Source organism: Chlorocebus sabaeus, chromosome 2, assembly GCF_047675955.1.
Source record: "Chlorocebus sabaeus isolate Y175 chromosome 2, mChlSab1.0.hap1, whole genome shotgun sequence".
NCBI classification, from domain to species: domain Eukaryota; kingdom Metazoa; phylum Chordata; class Mammalia; order Primates; family Cercopithecidae; genus Chlorocebus; species Chlorocebus sabaeus.
The window spans coordinates 14,659,969-14,677,267 of record NC_132905.1 but is presented as its reverse complement, the minus strand read 5'-3'; the positions used below and the strand labels follow the sequence as shown (position 1 = coordinate 14,677,267).

Below are 17,299 nucleotides of genomic sequence, written 5' to 3'. Positions count from 1 at the left end.
GGAAACGGGCCCCTGGTTTTCCTCTAGGGTCCACCCCTCTCTCACTCTCAGGGGTTAGACTGCTGATTCTATGCTCAACTCCTGGGATGAGGCTGTGACTGGCCAATCACAGCATCCCTCTGAGCCCTGTGATTGGTTCAGGATGGACACATGACCCAAAGAAAGCCAATGAGACACGGTCTTGGGACTCTTGGTGGGAACATTGTAAGAGATGCAGAGTCTCACAAAGCCAGGAGGAAGTCAGCCTTGAGCTGCCAACAGCTACTGCCAGCCTGAGACTGGGGTCAACCCAGTGGGATGACAGGTGGAGAGGAACTGAGTAGTCCTGACAATATTGTTAAAGTGCCTGGATCCACCTGTGCCTGAAGCCAGTCCTTTGGACTTTTTAGTGACATGTCTCAAAGTACCTTTTCACCTCAGTCAATTGAAGTTAGGTTTTCTGTCACTTGACCCCTAGTTGAGACTAGAGTATGGAGATGCCAGGTGTGTGAAGATAGGAGGCTCAGGGAGACCCTAGGTTGGAGGACACTGATGGACTCTACAAGACAGGAGCCCATGTTGGGGAGGACTTTGGGGGTCCATGATGACGCAGTCTTAGGGGCTATCTTGGAGGGTGTGACCATCTCACCAAGCACAGGCGTGCCGTCTAGAACCTTCTGTGGGAGGGTGGTCATCTGCGAGACAGGCTGCTCTGCTTCCCAAAGGATACTCTCGAGCTCTCCGCGGACAGCAGCCAGGGCTTCAGGATTCTTGAGAAGGAAGAGCAGGAGCCAGAAAGCAGCGGGACCCATATTCCCCTGCAAGGAGAAGCGCCCCTGTTATGTCATTATGAGGGCAGAGCTGACTCGTCTCTGCCAGGGACATGGCCCGGGCCAAGACAGAGGGGCCAGTAGGCCTGGGCTCCCACTGCTGCCAAATACCCGGGAATGACTAGTGTCTATCTCCAGCCTCAGGACATGGCCAAAACTACTCTGTGGCCCAAAATACCTACTTCAGGGCCACTCATGGCATCCCTGACTGTGTGCAAAGTCACTAATTCTAGGTCACACAGGTAATCTTCATAGCTAATCAGCAAAACAGAGTCAGTAATAGGAACAGCGTGTATCAGTTAAGACTGTTCACATCTGAGAATGATCACATTGTTGGCCCCAGTTCTTCACCAATCCCAGAATCCCCGCTCCTTACCATGTGACTTTGCCGTTCCTCCATTCAAGAGCCAGAGTGTATTTCCCTGTCCTTTGAATTTATGCTCAGCCGTGGACTTGCTTTGGCCAATAGAATGAGGTGCAGTTGAAGGAACAGCCACTCTACGCCTAAGCCGTGAGAAACTTTGTGTTTCCACTTGCCTGACAAGCCCACTGATCCCAAGAGAAGGATGAGAGACTCGTGGACAGAGCTGAGCTGCCCCACTGAGCCAGACCCATAGTCCCGTGAGTTAAATAAATGCTGATGGGTGTATGTCACCGAGTTGCTGTGGATGTTTGTTAGGCAACAATAGCTAACTGGTGTGATATCTAAAGATTTGCTTCCAAATATAATCATTTTCGACGTAGTCTGGGATGCAAAAAATTCTCTGTATGCTTTGTATCTTAAAATTCTTTCAGTCACTTGAAGAATAAATGTGTGTGTGTTGTGTACATATAAAACAAAGTCGCAATCATCATTGATGACTGAAAGCTATGAATAAAAATTATTTAAACTTTCCAATAGATAAACACTTAGGAAAATGAGTGGAATTTCTTGCTTCAAGGCTTCAGTCTTAGTTGAACATTTTCATACACATTTTAGCTTCAGCTCTTTGGTATGTGGCTAAAATGTGTATATGGCACCCTTTAGTGATCCAAACATGGGTAGAATACCAACTAATCTCAATTTGGGGGAAGGTTTTTGTCTGCCATGACTATCCTATTCAATCATAATAATGCAATATTAAATCATCATTACATATCATGTTTACCCAGTAATTTCATTACAGACATAATTACACATGGGCAAAAGGACATACGCACAAAGATAATTATTGCAGTGCTAATGTAATAGAAAAAAGCTGGAAACAACCTCCATGTCTATCAATAGGAGATCAATGAGATAAATGAAGATCCATCCATTGGATGATGATGCAGAAAGTCATGAAAAAGAAGCCAGCTCTGTGTGTACTGATATGGGACTGTAGCCAAGACACACAGAAGCATGCAAACAGCAAGGTGCAGGGTGGTGGCTCGGCATGCTGCCATTTGTGTGTTTGTTTAAAGAGAAATATACATGAAGAAGCACAGACCATTCCTTTTTTTGAGACAGGGTCTTGCTCTGTCACCCAGGCTGGAATGCAGTGGCACAATCATAGCTCACTGCAGCCTTGACCTCTTGGCTCAAGTGATCCTCCTGCCTTAGCCTCCCAAGGAGCTGGGGCCACAGGCACATGCTACCCAGCTAGGTTTGTTGTTGTTGTTGTTGTTGTTGTTGTTGTTTTGGTAGAGATGGAGGTCTCCCTATGTTTCCCAGGCTGATCTCAAACTCCTAACCTCGAGCAGTCCTCCCGCCACAGCCTCCCAAAGAAGCACAGACCATCGCTAAGAGACACCAGAAACTGGTAACTGAGGTTACCTTGGGACAGAAGCTGGGAAGACAAGAGGATAGGGAGGAAGGAGGTTGACTTTCCTTGCAAATGCCCTTTTAAATTGTTCAGAATTTTTTAATGGACACACTAATTTTAAGTGAAACAGAAGGCACCCAGGCTGGAGTGCAGTGACGCGATCGTGGCTCACTGCAACCTCCACCTCCTGGGCTCAAGTGATCCTCCTACCTCAGCCTCCCAAGTAGCTGATACAAGCATGCACCACCATGCCCGGCTAATCTTTCTATTTTTTGTAAAGATGAGGTCTCACTACGTTTCTCAGGCTGTATTCAAATGATTTCTATAGTGATATACAATGTCATGAGAAATGCTCATGTTATAGTATTAAACCAAATAGAAGGTTAGATTAAAACAGGTGCATGATCTTAACCACAGAAGAAAAACGTACTGGGAAAAGCTGGAAAGAAATGCACCATAGCATCAATGATGGTGAGATAGATTGTGCCTTCCTCTTTAGTGCCCATGAGGCCATGAGGCCAGAAGGCACCACACTCCTCTGCTCAATACTTAACATCATGCAGGTGCCATTATTAGGCCTTTTACTGAAAAGGAAAATGAAGTACTCCCTGGTCGCTACCCACTGCCCAGCATATAGTGGAGGCTCACTGATATTTGTCAAATACACATCTGTGTACCTTTGGATCAGAGGTGGAGCTCCAAGACAGCCTGGGAGGTGGACTGGAAGATCCCTGGACTGAGACCAGGCAGAGGTGGGTTCAAATCCCAGCTCCCCACTTTCTATGACTGTGGACAAGTCATGTCCCCCTTTGGGTCTCAACACTGGGGGTAACATTGCCACCTCCTGGGTGGTCGCAAGGGTCCAGTGAGGCTGAATGCAAGCAATCCTACACGCGTTGTGCCCAGAGTAGGTGCTCAGAAGTGGTTACCCCTCCCCCACTGGCCCCTCCCCTGGATTTGAGAACAAGTCAGTGGGGGCCTCTGGCCCTTTCTGAGAGTTCTGCCAGCACCTCAGGTCCAGCTGACACAGCGAGGTCACTTGCCGTCCATCACTTAAATAGCCAGGCGAATGTGGGTGATAAATAATTCAGCACTGGCTTAGCTCAGCGCCAAGGCCATTTTATCTGGCCCAGATGGTCAGATGGGGGCCACTGCTCATTAATTACCAAGCAGGGGTGGAACACATGGGCCCTTGGCTATCTCTGCTTGCAGGAAAAAGCTGTGGCAAGTTAGGGAGGTGACCAAGACCGCCTTCTACCCAACTGCACAGATGTGAGTGTGAGTGTGTGTGTGTGTGTGTGTGTGTGCACGCAACCATAAGAGATCCTGAATTTGCCACCCTGGAATTTGAGCTTTCACCCATGGAGACTTGCCTCCGTTTACTCACGAAGACACTTCTCATTTGTCCTCATTCCCTCCTACTGCAGCCAAAGGCCGTGACCCAGCAGTGCCACCCCCTGTTCTAGCTTTTCTGTGAATGGCGGCGGCTGACCTCTGGGGGGCACTGACTGCGGGCCAGACCACACCCTTGGTGATTCACATGCTCCTTCTTGTCGCCTCCTGACCACATGGCCCATCAATGGAAGTGGGGGACTCCCACTGCCCGCGCCTGCCTGCATCCACTTCCTTGTCTGTGGGTAACAGCACGCCACTTTCCTTCGTAAAACCACCTCCTCTTAAATCTAAGTCCGTGTAGGTCATCCAGGACTTCAAGTGTGGGCAAGGGACCCAGGCAGAGGTCCCATGAGTGATCCACGCAGAGGGGGGCATGTGACGTGGGCTAGGCCAGTGAGTATCAGGCTTGGGAGCTGTGCTAGAATTTAAGGGAAGGGAACCCTCCTCCACGGGATTGCTAAATTGCATGGAGCTGCTGGAGGCCATTGTAGCCACCCCCCAGGAGACCCTCTGAGGATGCAGTTCGGCAGAAGGAAGACCTGAGGGATGGGGATCACATATTGTGTTTCTTTTAATTTTTGTGATTTAAAAGATTCCAACGGAATAAAAGAATACCCCAAGTGTGATAATAATGTGTTAGTGTAGGTCATAAATTGTAACAAATGTGCCACTCTGCTGAGGGAGACTGGCGAAGGAAAGGCGAGACACTGGGAGAAGGCGGCTAAGGGGGGATCCCTGCACCTTTCCTTCAATTTTGCTGTAAACCTAAACCTGCTTTAAAAATAGAGTCTATTTAAAACAAACAAACAAAAGCCCTACGTGCAATGTGGGATTGTGGATTGGCTCCTGGAAGAGAAAAAGGATATTAATAGAAAAACTGGGGCAACGTAAATAAAGTATGGACTTTAGTTACTAGCAATGTCCCAGTGCTAATTTCTTAGCACTTGATGAATGTATTGTAGTTATGTAACATTAGGGAAAGCTGGGTGAAGGGTATTTGGGAACTCCCTGTACTATCTTTGCAACTCTTTTATAATCTAAAATTATTTCAAGATAAAACTACTGAAGACAAACAAAAACAAAAACAAAAACAAACCCAACCCTCTTTACAGATGGTGAAACTGAAGCCCAGAAAAGTGACTTGTTTGAGGTCACACAACTAGTTTAGTGGCAGAGCTGATACTCCACCCAAGTCTGTCTGACTCTCAATACTGTGGTTTTGCTTTTCACCCCGTTGTCAAATGCTTCAAGGATTCTTCTCGATGATCACTATCTCAGTGGAGCTATCTGCAGGCCCAGCAGCTCCCGTGGCCCCCTCCCCTACCTCTCAGGACCACCCAGGAGTTTCCAGGGATGTGTGGCTGTGGCTGCTGAGGATGTGATGGGGTGAAGGCCAAGCCAGATATGGGGAAGGAAGAGAAGGATCAGTTGTGATGGATGGGGCTGAGGGACATCATGACGATCAATGGTTTCAGTCCTGGCATTGCCAGCATCAGTGGGCTCAGAGCTGGGAGGGAAACCTGTCCTGTGTTTGCAAACTCTCCTCCATCTGCCCCCCACCACCCCACCCCACCTTCCCTTAGAGCCTCCTCTTCCCCCTGGCTGGACCTTAGGTCTCGGCCCACAGGGTCCTCCCTGGATGCCCGAGCCTCCCACTGCCCCTTCCATCACTCTCGATTCCAGGTTCAGGGGTTCTGGATTCATGAAGCTGTTGTGAGGATCCTATAAGATGATGTTTGCAAAGTGCTCAACAGGATGCTTGGCCCAGGGTAAGTGCTCAGTATCTTTTGCGATTATTATTCCTGACTCATCATCTCCGACCTGACAGCAGCAATCACAGCTACCATTTTTCAGCCTCTCCGCAGCATCTGACCCAGTTTTCCACTCCTGGCTCTCCCCCCACCTTCCTGGCCCCTCCTCCTTACCTTTCCCACCACTGGAGAGCCCCAGGGACGCCCCCTTCTTCACCCATCCTTGCCCGCAGTATCTCTTCCAGTCCTGAGGCTTTAAACTCCTCTATGCTGACAACTCCCAAGCCTGGACCTCAAACTTGAACTCCAGACTCTCTTCTCCAGGTGTCCACTCTCCCACCTCCATCTCAAATTCAACATACCCAAAGCCAAACCCCCAATCCTCTCCCTGAGACTTCCTCCTCCCGCCATCTTCCTCATCCGCCCATGGCTCTGCCATCCCTCCTGTCACTCAGGCCCAAACCTGGAGTCATCCTTGATGGCCTCCCCCAAGGTCCCATCCAACAGTGGATCCTGTTGGCTTTACTGTGGAATATGTTCAGACTCTAACCACCCCCGACCCTGGCTCAGCAGCACCGTCTCTTGCCTGGATCCTGCCATGGCCTCCTCCTTGCTCTTCCTGCCTCTGCTTCCCCACCCCCTACAGTCTCTTGTCAGCGCTGCAGCCAGAATGATCCCTCTAATGCGCTAAGACAGGCCAGGATTTTCCTCTGCTCAGAGCCCTCAGCAGGCACCTGTCTCACTCAAAGTAAAAGCCAAAGCCCTCCCCATGGCCTACAGGGACCTGTGTGGTCCTGCAGCTCTGCCTCCCCACCATGTCACCCTCAGTCCTGCCTCAGGGCCTTTGTACTTGCTGCTCCCTGCCCGGGAGCCTTCACTCTATATATTTACATGGTTCACCCCTCACTTCCTTCAGTCTCTGCTCAGATGTCACCTTTCAGCTAGGCCTTCCTGTGCCTGCTTTCCTGCTGCATCTCTTCTCCATAGAACACATTCCCTCTAAAACTTTTTTTTTTTTTATTTGAGACAGAGTTTTTTTTTGGAGACAGAGTCTCTCTCGTCGCCCAGGCTGGTGTGCAGTGGCGCGATCTCGGCTCACCGCAACCTCTACCTCCTGGGTTCAAGTGATTCTCATGCCTCAGCCTCCCAAGTAGCTGGGATTACGGGCCTGTGCCACCATGCCTGACTAATTTTTGTATTTTTAGTAGAGTCAGGGTTTCACCATATTGGCCAGGCTGGTCTCAAACTCCTGATCTCAAGTGATCTGCCTGCCTCAGCCTCTCAAAGTGTTGAGATTACAGGCGTGAGCCACTGTGCCTGGCCTCTAATACATTTTAGATGCTTACTTGTTTGCTTGTTTATTTATTTATTTATTTTTTAGACAGGATCTTACTATGTCACCCACGATGGAGTGCAGTGGCACAATCATGGCTCATTTCAGCCTTGACCTCCTAGGTTCAAGCAATGCTCCTGCCTCAGCCTCCCAAGTAGCTGGGACTACAACTGTGCACCACCCCGCCCAGCTTTTCTACAAAAAAATAAGATTTTTTTTTTAGAGATGGGGTCTTGCTATGTTACCCAGACTGGTCTTGAACTCTGGGCCTCAAACGATGTTCCTGTCTAACCTCCCAAAGCACTGTGATTACAGCTTATGTGTTTATTAATTGTCTATCTTCTCCCACCAGAATGCCAGCTCCCTAAAGGTACGGATTTTTGTCTGTTTTGCTCTCTGCTCTATCCCCAGCTTCTGGAATGGGACCTGGTCCACGGCAGGCACTCTAAATATTTGCTGAAGATGTTTATTGAGCACTTGTTATCCACAAGTCACAGTTACAAAGTTGCACATGTATTCCTGCGTCCTTTCATCTTCATAACCACATCTTTTTTTTTTTTTTTTGAGACGGAGTCTTGCTCTGTATCCCGGGCTGGACTGCAGTGGCCGGGTCTCAGCTCACTGCAAGCTCCGCCTCCCGGGTTTACGCCATTCTCCTGCCTCAGCCTCCGGAGTAGCTGGGACTACAGGCGCCCGCCACCTCGCCAGGCTAGTTTTTTGTATTTTTAGTAGAGACGGGGTTTCACCGTGTTAGCCAGGATGGTCTTGATCTCCTGACCTCGTGATCCGCCCGTCTCGGCCTCCCAAAGTGCTGGGATTACAGGCTTGAGCCACCGCGCCCGGCCCATAACCACATCTTAAAGCGAGTGCTACCATCTCCATTTTACAGATGAGTCAACTGAGGTGCTCAGAGGTTAAGTGACTGACTTGCCAGGAAGTATCAAAGTCAGGATTCAAATCCAGGCAGGGAGGTCACAGAGCCTGTGCCAGAAACTTCTAGACCAAGTACCTTCTTGGCTCTGCTCCCAAAAGGCTCTTGAAAAGTTTTCCCACCTGCTTGAATTCTGGACGCTGTCAACGACTCAACCTCAGAGGACATCTTGTCCCCAGCTCCTGCCCAGCTCTCCTGGCCCTGCCAAAGGCTGTTCGCTGGACTTTCTGCCACTCAAGCCCCTCGGCCAGCATCCAGTTTTGCTGACACAGGTCATTTCCACAAGGGTTCTGGGGACACTTTGGAGCTCCAAGTCATCTCTGCACATAAATATGTTATTAGGCACTGATGTGGGGGACAACTGCCAATTAATCCCAGCCCCCACTCCTTGCCAGTCTCTGCCTGCAAGGACAGTGAATGGCTCTGAGAGGAAACTAAAAATAAGCCGCAAGTCGATGGGAGAGGAATTACCCAGAAATGTCAGCCTGTACAACTGTCACTGTCGAAGTGGGGCCAAGAGAAAGATGGGGGGCTTGGGGAACAGGAAAGAGGACAGGATCCAGGCCTGGAGCCCTGCAGCATCAAAGGCCACCCTGTTTCCCTCACTCCAATAGCTGGTCCATGACCAAATCCACTGGCTCTGTCTTCCTAAAATTTCCAAAATCTATCCGTGTCCTCATCACCTCCATGGCCACCACCTGACCCTGCCACCACCTGACCCTGCCACCACCGTTTCCTCCTTGGTGCCCTGTTTTTGCTTTTGCCCCCAAGATCCTGTCCCTCCTCTGCTCAGAACTCTCCTAGGTCCCCATCTCACTCAAAAAAAAAAAATCCCAAGTCCTCACTTATGAGGACCCACAAGGCCCTCAGTGACCTCTTCCCTCAGTCTCTTGCCTCCTTCCTCACTCTGCTTCAGCTGTGTCATCCAACTCTACTCCGCATGATCCAACCCCAGGGCCTTTGCACTTGCTGTTTCCATTATTGGAAGCTTCTATCCCCACATCTTCTCCAAGTCTCTGAATCTAGCTTTCTTATCATCCAGGGCTCAGCTCGAATATCTCAGGGAGGCCTCCCTGACCACCCCGGCTAGAGCAGACCCGAAAGTCTCTCTATTCACAGCCCTGTTTCATACTCTAAATATCATCATCTAAAATCACCTTGTATATGTTTCCTTGACTCTCTGCTCCCTGTCCCCCTGACCCCCCAAATGGTAATCAACACAACACAGAATCTTTGAGGTCTATGGTAAGTACTCAGTGGATTTTTTTTAAAGAGGTGGGATCTCACTATGTCGCCCAGGCTCGTCTTGAACTCCTGGGTCCAAGCAATCCTCTTGCCTCACCCTCCCGAGTACTGGGATTATAGGTACACACTACCATGCCCAGCTTCTTAATGGAACTTCTAAAAAATTCTTCAAAATAACTGGTCTGCACACTTCAAAAAATGTAAAGGTCATGAGAAACAATGAAATGCACAGAAAATGTGACAGATTAAAGAAAACGGGTCAGGTGCAGTGATTCACACCTGTAATCCCAGCACTTTGGGAGGCTGAGGCTGAGGCAGGCGGATCACGAGGTCAAAAGATCAAGACCATCCTGCCAACATGGTGAAACCCCATCTCTACTAAAAATACAAAAAAATTAGCTGAACGTGGTACGTAGTGGCACGAGCCTGTAGTCCCAGCTATTCAGGAGGCTGAGGCAGGAGAATCGCGTGAACTCAGGAGGCGGAGGTTGCAGTGAGATGAGATCGTGCCACTGCACTCCAGCCTGGCAACAGAGTGAGACTCCATCTCCAAAAAAAAAGAAAAAAAAAGAAAACTGAAGAGTCAGAATGACTAAATGCAACATGTGATTCTGGATTGGATGCTGGACCAAGATGAACCAAAAAGGACATTATTGAGACAACTGGCCAAACTGGAATACAGACTATTTATTAGATAATGATCATGTATCTGGGCTCATTATCCTGAAATTGGTTATTGTGCTGTGGTCATGCAGGGGATGTTCTTGCTTACACTCAAGCAATTAGGGATAAAATACCATGATATCTGCAACTTATTCACAAATTATTTCAATAAAATAATCCCACTGGGGAAAAGAGAGCGTAAGAGAGAGACAGACAGAGAGAAAGCAAAGGTGGTAAAATGTTTAAAATTGGGGAATCAAGGTGAAGCATATATAGGAGTTCATTAAACTATTAAACCTTTTTATAAATTTAACATTTTTCCAAATTAAAACAAAACAAAACAAAACAAAAAGAGGCTGGGCGTGGTGGCACACACCTGTAATCCCAGCACTTCCAGAGGCTGAGGCGGGCAGATCACTTGAGGTCAAGAGTTTGAGACTAGCCTGGCCAACATAGTGAAACCCCATTTCTACTAAAAATACAAAAATTAGCCAGGCGTGGTGGCAGGCAACTGTAGTCCCAGCTACTCGGGAGGCTGAGGCATGAGAATCACTTGAACCCGGGAGATGGAGGTTGCAGTGAGCTGAGATTGAGCCACTGCACTCCAACCTGGACAACCAAGCGAGACTCTGTCTCAAAAGAAAAAAAAGAAAAGAATACTGAGTGAATTATTCTGTTCATCATGCTGTTTGACAGTAAAGGAAGTCAGGGAACAGGGGTGGGCAGTGGGTATGTGTGCACACACCCACACTCACATCAGCACACACTCACAAATGCACACCTACCTACACATGCACACACAGGTATAGTCATGTGCACCTGAATACGTGCACAAACATGCACACCCCCATGCACACACATACATTCATATCACAACCACACATGCACACCTGCACACACCCACTTGCACACTCACACCCACCTGTGTGGCCCACAGCTGCAGCACCAGGGCCCGTGCCTGCATCTCCTCTGACACACCCATCTCCTCCAAGTGCAGCAGGTAACTCTCCAGCCATTTGCTCCTGTGGGCCCGTGTGGCCAGCCTGGCTGGGGACAGCAGCTTCCACAGGCGACTTTTGACACTGCACATGTGGTCCTTGTCCCCTGCAGGGACAGAGCACAGAGAGTAGGGGTTAGAGATTCACCACCACACCCAGGGCTGACCGAGCATGACCTCCCATGAGGCCAAGGGTCTTCTGAATGTCACTCAGAAGACCCTTGAGGGTGGGGAGTTCCTGTGGGAAAGAAGCTGTAGGGACAGGCCCACAGCGGGAAGCTCTTTCGATACCGACTTGCTTATTATCTGTCTTACACCCAGTAAAAAGAAGCAAGGGGTCTTGTCTCCTGCAGGTGGGATCCCAGTCTATTTCAATCACCTGTATGTCCCCAGCACCCGGCCCGTAGTAGGTGTTCAATAAATATGCATTGTATTAGTCTGTTCTCATGCTGCTGACAAAGACATACTCAAGACTGGGTAATTTTTTTTTATATTAAAAAAAAAGAGGTTTAATGGACTCACAATTCCATGTGACTGGGGAAGCCTCATAACCATGGTGGAAGGTGAAAGGAACATCTTACATGGCGGCAAGCAAGAGAAAACGAAAGCCAAGCAAAAGGAGAAACCACTTATAAAATCATCAGATCTTGTGAGACTTATTCACTACAAGGAGAACAGTATGGGGGAAACCACCCCCCACGATTCAATTATCTCCCACCAGGTCCCTCCCACAACACATGGGAATTATGGGAGCTACAGTTCAAGATGAGATTTGGGTGGGGACACAGCCAAACCATATTATGCATTAAATAAATGGCATTTCTTTCCAGAGCAGGAGAAGGAACACTAAACACCGAACAGCATTCTCCCTCCCCAGGGTCCAAACCCAGAGCAGTGCCAGCCCATGTGCATGAGGAGGAGGCCACTGTGAGCAGGCTCAGCACAGCAGCGATCACAGAAAGACATCAGCAACAACCTAACTGACCATCCAGAGAGGGCAGATTGCGCTGGAGTCTCAAACTCAACTCACTCCAGAGAGGGCAGGCCAAGTAAAAGAGAGAGGAGGCCAGAAAGGGGCCATGGCACTTAGACCACCGACCAGCACTCGGCAGGAGAGAGAAACACCCCCGCATGGCCAGAGGGCCTGTGCTTTCAAAGGAAGCTGAAAATTCAGACAATTATGTATAACCGTCTGATATTTTTTAAGGTTAGCATCCAAGTAAAAAGTTTTTAATCACTGTGCAGACCACAGAAGCATCTCTGAAGGTCAACTTTGGCCCACAGATCACTAGCGTGCAATCACCATTAAACAGACAATGGTGTGTTTATGTTCTGGAAAAACCATACAGCAGTGAAAGTGAATTAGTACATTTTACATACAGACACAGAGAGTTCCTAAGGGCAGACTGGTAAGAGGATAAAGCCGGGCACTGAAGAATGATACTATTTAGATATTGTTTTCTTTTCTCCTTCTTTTTAAACAAAATATTTTCATGAACCATACATGAGACTGAATATATATTGTTTTAAAGCTCCAAGGTAATGCTATTTATATGCACAGATATAAAGTTTAAAACAAAAATATAAAATATAAGATTTGGTATTCTCTGAAATCACCCCATGGAAAACAGAGTCACCTTGGATTGCTCTGAAGTTTCAAAGTATTGGAAACTCCCTCACTGACTCTTCTGAACCACAAGCTGTGTTTCAGGAAGACTCGCCCCAGCACTGATTCTAAACCTGGCTGCACATCACAGGGCGTTTGAAAGGGTCAGAAATGTAGGCTATGTTTTTTTTTTTTAAGTATTTGGCTTCATTTTCAAACAATATGCTGAATATGTTTAACTTTTAGACTTCAACTTGAGCTCATTGTTTTACATTGAAATGAATGTCACCATTTCGGGTGACATTTCAATGTAAAGCAATGAGCTTACGTGTTCAACTGAAATACATTATCTTCCTGTGTTTCTCAACTTTTCAGGCTCTCTGAAGAATTACCTGGGAGCTCTTAAATCTCTGGATGCCCAGGTACCAACCCCATCCCCAGACTGATCATGTCAAAATCACGTGGGTGGGAACTGGGCGTCCAGGGATTTAGGTCTGCAGGGCACGGGCGTGTTAAAACCACCTCAGTTGATGCAAACTCTGGATACTTCTAAGCATCATCTGATGGGATGGCTAAAAAAAGAGGCAAAGAAATTTAACACAGCTTTAGAAATAACTGGCATTCTTTGAAGTCTGACCACACAACTGCAATCTTGAATATCACTGTAAACACGGCGTTTATAGATTACTTTAAAAAGTAAGGCAGGACCATTTTCTACTTTTCCCTGTACCTAGAGCAGTTCTGAGTACATAGGAGGCACTCAATATTTGCACAATAAATGAATAATTAAGCAAAAAGCTAATGTAGTATGAAAAGACAGCTGACAGAATGTGAGAAAATATTTGCAAATAATATATCTGATAAGGGTCTAGCATCCAAAATATATAAAAGAACTCCTACAGCTCAACAACAATAAAAAACAACCTGATTCAAAAATTGGCAAAGGACTTGAATAGATATTTCTCCAAAGAAGAGCTACAAATGGCTGATAAACACATGAAAAGATGCTCAACACCATTAGTCATTAGAAAAATGCATATCAAAACCGCTGTGTGATACCATTCACAACCATGAGAATGACTACTATTTAAAACAGAAAATAAGGGATGGTGAGGATGTGGAGAAACTGAAACCCTTATGCATTGCTGGTGGGAATGTAAAATACTGCAGTTGCTATGAAAAAGAGTTTAGCAGTTCCTCAGAAAGTTAAAGAATTACCATATGATCCAGTAATTCTAGTTCTAGGTATATACCCCAAAGAACTGAAACCAGAGACTCAAACAGATACTCGTGCACCAATGTTCGTAGCAGCATTATTCACAGTAGCCAAAAGGCGGAAACAACCCAGGTGTTGGTTGATAGGTGACTGGATAAACAGAATGCAGTATATACACACAATGTATTCAGTCTTTAAAAGGCATGAAATTCTGACACATATGCCAGGCGTGGTGGCTCATGCCTGCAATCCTAGCACCTTGGGAGGCCAAGGCGGGCAGATTTCCTGAGCTCAAGAGTTAGAGACCAGCCTGGGCAACATGATGAAACCCTGTCTCTACCAAAATACAAAAAAAAAAAAAAAAAAAAAATTAGCCAGGTGTGGTGGCAGGTACCTGTAATCCCAGCTACTCAGGAAACTGAGGCACGAGAATAGCTTGAACCCGGGAGGCGGAGATTGTAGTGAGCAACACTGCACTCCAGCCTGGGTGATAGAGCAAGACTCTGTCTCCAAAAAACAAACAAACAAACAAACAAAAGAAATAGATATTCTGACACATAGTACAACATGGATGAACCTTGAAAATATTATGCTAAGCAAAATAAGCCAGACACAAAAGGACAAATATTGTATGATGCCACTTACATGAGATTCCTAGAACAGGAAATTCAGAGACAGAAAGCAGAATAGAAGATATGTCGGGCTGGGAGGAAAGGCAGGTGGGGAATTATGGTTTAATGGGCACAAAGCTTTTGTTTAGAATCATGAAAAGTTTCTGGAAATAGATAATGGCATGGTTATACAACATTGTGAATGTATTTACTGCCACTGAATTGTACAATTAAAATGGTTAAAATAGTATATTTTATGTTATATATTATTTTAGCACAGTTTTTTTTTTAAAAAAAGGTATATGAAGGTCATTTGGAAAAAATGAGTCAAAGATAGTGTTGTATAACAAAGAATTTGGATTCCAGCCGGGCACGGTGGCTCACGCCTGTAATCCCAATACTTTGGGAGGCCAAGGTGGGCAGATCACCTGAGGTTAGGAGTTTGAAGCCAGCCTGGCCAACATGGTGAAACCCCGTCTCTACTAAAAATACAAAAAAAATTAGCTGGGCGTGGTGGCGGGCAACTGTAATCCCAGTTACTCGGGAGGCTGAGGCAGGAGAATCGCTTGAACCCGGGAGGTGGAGGTTGCAGTGAGCTGAGATAGAGCCACTGCACTGCAGCCTGGGTGACAAAGCGATACTCAAAATACAAAAGAATTTGAATTCCAAGGTTTCAGTTACCCATGGTCAACAATGGTCCAAAAATACTAAATGAAAAATTCTGGACATAAACAGTCATAGGTTTTAAATTACATGCTGTTCTGAGTAGTGTATTGAAATCTTGTGCCATCCTGCTCTGTCCTGCCTGGCAAAAAACACAGGATAAAAATATAGCAGTGGGCTGGGTGCAGTGGCTCACTCCTATAATCCCAGCACTTTGGGAGGCCAAGACGGGCAGATCACCTGAGGTCAGGAGTTCAAGACCAGCCTGGCCAACATGGTGAAACCCCATCTCTAACAAAAATACAAAAATTAGCCAGGCATGGTGGTGGGCACCTGTAGTCCCAGCTACTCAGGAGGCTGGGGCAGGAGAATCACTTGAACCCAGGAAGGGGAGGCTGCAGTGAGCAGAGATTGCACCACTGCATTCCAGCCTGGACAACAGAGCAAGATTCTGTCTCAAAAACAAAATGATATATATATAGCAGTGATTGGATCACAAATCAAATCAGTTTACACTTGTATATCCCTTAGAGCAGTGCAGAGGACACACTAAACCTTACCCGAGAGTTATCTATTGCTATGATATGTTGTTAGCACAAAGCAAAGTGCCAGCAACCACATGTTTATTATGCATTTGTGGAAAAAAAGAAAAATAAGAATATAGTCACATTCACTTGCACTTGTCTGAAGGAACTCTAGAAGGATCCATTCGAAACTAATAAAACTAATCGATTATGAGCAGTGGCAATTGGTGGAAGGGGGTGTGACAAGAAAAGGAAGGAGACTTACCACTGTTACTAATTTTTTTCCAGCCTTACTGAGGTATAATTGACAAATGAAAATTCTTATTTAAGTTGTACAACATGATGTTTTGATACACATACATATACGGTGTGAAATGATTGCCACAATCAAGCTAATTAGCATATCCATCACCTCATGTAGTTACATGCACGCTTACACGTGCATGCATGGTGAGAACACTTAAGATCCATTCTCTTAGCAAATTTCAAGTATACAACACATTGTTACTAACTACCATCACCATTCTGTATATTAGGTCTCCAGAACTCATTCGTCTTGTAACTCAAAGTTTATACCCTCAACCAACACCTCCTGAGCCCCGGTAACCACTATTCCACTGTTCCTCTGAATTCAACTTTCTTAGCTCCCACATACAAACGACATCTTGCAGTATTTGATTTTCTGTGTCTGGCTTATTTCACTTACAATAATGTCTTCAGGTTCATCCATATTGCTACAAATGGCAGGATTTCTCCCTTTTTATGGCTGAATAACATTCTATCGTGTATTTACACACACAGAAGTCCTGTCTTATCCACAGTTTCACTTTCGAAGGTTTCCGTTACCCATGGTCAACCATGGTCCAAGAATATTAAATGAAAAACTCAAGACATAAACAATCCCTAAGTTTGAAATCGCATGCCAGTCTGCGTAGCATGATACACTCTTGTGCCATCCTGCTCCGTCTTGCCTAGGACGTGAATCATCCCTCTGTCCAGCGTATCCACGCTGCAGACCACACCTGCCCATTAGTCACTCAGGAGCCACCGTCTCGGTTATCACATCAACCGTCATGATATGGTAGGACTTGTGTTCAAGTAACCCTTATTTTGTTTTTATTACAGTATATTGTTATAATTGGTTTCATTTTATTACTATGTTGTTAATCCCTTACTGTGCCTCATTTATAAATTAAACTCTGTCAGGGCCAGGGGTGGTGGCTCATGCCTGTAATTCCAGCACTTTGGGAGGCCAAAGCGGCAGATGACCTGAGGTCGGGAGTTCGAGACTAGCCTGATCAACATGGAGAAACCCCATCTCTACTAAAAATACAAAATTAGCCAGGTGTGGTGGTGCACGCCTGTAATCCCAGCTACTCGGGAGGCTGAGGCAGGAGAATAGCTTGAACCTGGGAGGCGGAGGTTGTGGTGAGCCAAGATTGCACCATTGCACTCCAGCCTGGGTGACAAGAGCGAAACTCCATCTCAAAAAAAAAAAAAAATTAAATTCTGTCATAGTTCTCTATGTATAAGACAAAACAGTATATACAGGGTTCAGTACCACGCGTGGTTCCAGGCATCCACTGGGGGTCTTGGAACATATCCCCTGAGGTTGGAGGGGGCATTGTACCACTATCTCTGTATCTGTTCATCCACTGATGGACACTTAGTTTGTCTCTATGTCTCAGCTGTTGTGAATAACACTGCAATGAAATGGAGGTGCAAGATATCTCCTCAAGATAGTGAGTTCGTTTCCTTCGAATATATACCT

At 46.4% G+C, this 17,299-nt stretch overlaps 1 protein-coding gene across 1 annotated transcript in view; it reads right to left on the bottom strand.

The window, feature by feature from the left end:
• PTGIS (prostaglandin I2 synthase) overlaps positions 1-17,299 on the bottom strand; it is a 67,855-nt gene that overhangs the window by 9,491 nt on the left and 41,065 nt on the right. The window contains exons 6-7 of the mRNA XM_008014482.3: positions 10,834-11,015; positions 629-797 (exon numbers count right to left, since the gene is read on the bottom strand). Coding sequence (XP_008012673.2) covers positions 629-797; positions 10,834-11,015 — 351 coding nt within the window. The remainder of the gene's footprint in view (positions 1-628; positions 798-10,833; positions 11,016-17,299) is intronic.